General features: G+C 47.2%; 1 protein-coding gene across 1 annotated transcript in view; it reads left to right on the top strand.

The window, feature by feature from the left end:
- The first annotated feature begins 265 nt into the window (after positions 1–265).
- Positions 266–2034, top strand: part of CREB3L1 (cAMP responsive element binding protein 3-like 1) — a 21265-nt gene continuing 19496 nt past the window's right edge. Inside the window, exon 1 of the mRNA XM_009999557.1 lies at positions 266–458. Coding sequence (XP_009997859.1) covers positions 266–458 — 193 coding nt within the window. The remainder of the gene's footprint in view (positions 459–2034) is intronic.

Here is a 2034-nt window from a genome sequence, read left to right as displayed (position 1 = left end):
TCATGAGTGTCTGTGGCACAGACAAATGAGCAGAGAAGATGTACATCACCACAGCCCTTTCTATCTTAATGCAAGGTGTTTTTATCAAACTGATGCAGGCAAGGGACAGGAATCGTGTTTTCCATCCAAAAAGGGCTGTTGCTGAGATTTAGCTCTCAGACTACAGGAAGGCTCTCAGATCCCTCTTGGAGTTGACACTAATACTCTCTCTCCCTCTGTCTTTTCTCAGCATTTTTCAGAGAACCTGGATCACTTCTCTGACAACATGGAGGATTTCTCCAATGACCTCTTCAGCAGTTTCTTTGATGACCCAGTACTGGCTGAGAAGAACCCACTGCTGGACATGGACCTGGATCCACCCACTCCAGGCATCCAGGCAGAGCACAGTTACTCCCTCAGTGGAGACTCTGCTCCTCAGAGCCCCCTTGTGCCTGTCAAGACTGAAGATAATGCTAATGGTGAGCACTCTGCACAGCTTTGAGCACATCTGTTAGAAAAGGCCCTGGCTGGCTTCCATATATAAGGACAAACTGGCTATTCCTTTGGCTTGTGCATGGCTAATCTTGGGAAGAATCTGATCTGCCGTTGTCAAATACAGCCCATATTTTTTCCTTCAGTTTGTGCTCTGACAATCCCATTGCTCCTTAACCAGGCTAACTTATTTATGAGGATGATAACTGGTTGTGGTTCAATGTGCTGCCAGCTTCTGGCAAGCAACAGGCAATGTCTTTTTAGGACCCTGCAAACCTGGGTGTGGATGCCCTAGATCCAGGTCTGTTTTGGCAACAGTGTTTTGGCCTGAATATGGGAAGCATGAGTCTTTGGCTGCAAACAGTGCTGGTGCGTGTGGAAAGTTAAATGGTTTCTTTACTAGCAGATCTTTTAGCAGGAGACAGAGAGGAACAGTCATTTCAAAACCTATTTTTAAAACAATTCATTTCAGGATAATTTATGATGGCTGGATATTTTTAGAGCCATCCTTCCAGAGACTCCTGTAATTTGTGGGACTGTGTGGGTGTCCCAACAGCTGATGGACACCGGGATGCCTGCAAAAGCAGTAGCACAGGCTCAGTATACACAGAAGAAAGCCATTCCTTAGAACAAGAGTCAGCCCTGGTAGAGAGGCTTCCCTCTCATGGCGAGGAGTGATCCCAGCTCTCTGGTACAGATGCCAAGGCAGGAGCATGGGAGCTGGCCTCTGCTGCCTCTTTGGTCCCTACAAAGGGTGCAGCCATCAGTGCCACATTCCTTGGAAGCCACTCAGATTGGTGCTGGGAGAGAGGCTCTGCCTGAGTATCAAAGAGGTTTTCCATTTACTTTTCTTTTTCCTTAACTTTAACCCCAATACAGCCTTGAAGGGCACTCAGCCCAACCAGCCAAGTGAGTGATTAACAAAAGCAAACCAGCATGAGCACATAGATACATCTTTATTTTGCCCCTGCAAATGAACAGGAAGGGATGAGGCTTGGGAATGAGAGACGCAAAAAGTGTGAGTTTGTAGAAATTTTTTGTTTGAGCCGTGAAATGAAGTCTGCCTGCATGAAGCTACCTCAGTGACTTCTCTCTGAGACATTTGTCACCACTTCTGCTGCACTCCTCTTTGTCTGGATGTGTCCCTGCTTCAGCTGCAGTGTCTCCTGAATGGAGTGCAACACTGATCCTTGGGCAGAGGCTGTACAGCCTGTAACCCGGGAGAGCTTGAGATGGACATCACACTTGGTCTCTGGGAGTGCAGGTCAGCTCTATACCAGCAGTAAGGCCTAGTATTAATGTGGGAGGTACACGGGTATCTGTGCACCCAGTCCAGCAGTGGGGCAATTCAACCCATCTTTCCAGGGCTATCTTGGCTTGTAATTGGATGTGAGTCACTATGCTAGTGTAGTCCTGAGTCATGTCCAGTGTTTATAACACTATGCAGTCCTTTTGGCATAGCTCTCCAGTCCTTTTAGACATTCACTTCAAGTTAATTACCCAGGAATGGCTTTTCCTTAACATTAGGCAAGCTCTGCTTGGTCTGCAGAGCTCCTCAGGAAT

Source organism: Chaetura pelagica, unplaced genomic scaffold (genome assembly GCF_000747805.2).
Source record: "Chaetura pelagica isolate M959 unplaced genomic scaffold, ChaPel_1.0 scaffold55, whole genome shotgun sequence".
Taxonomy (NCBI): Eukaryota; Metazoa; Chordata; class Aves; order Apodiformes; family Apodidae; genus Chaetura; species Chaetura pelagica.
This window is presented reverse-complemented; position numbering and strand designations above follow the sequence as displayed.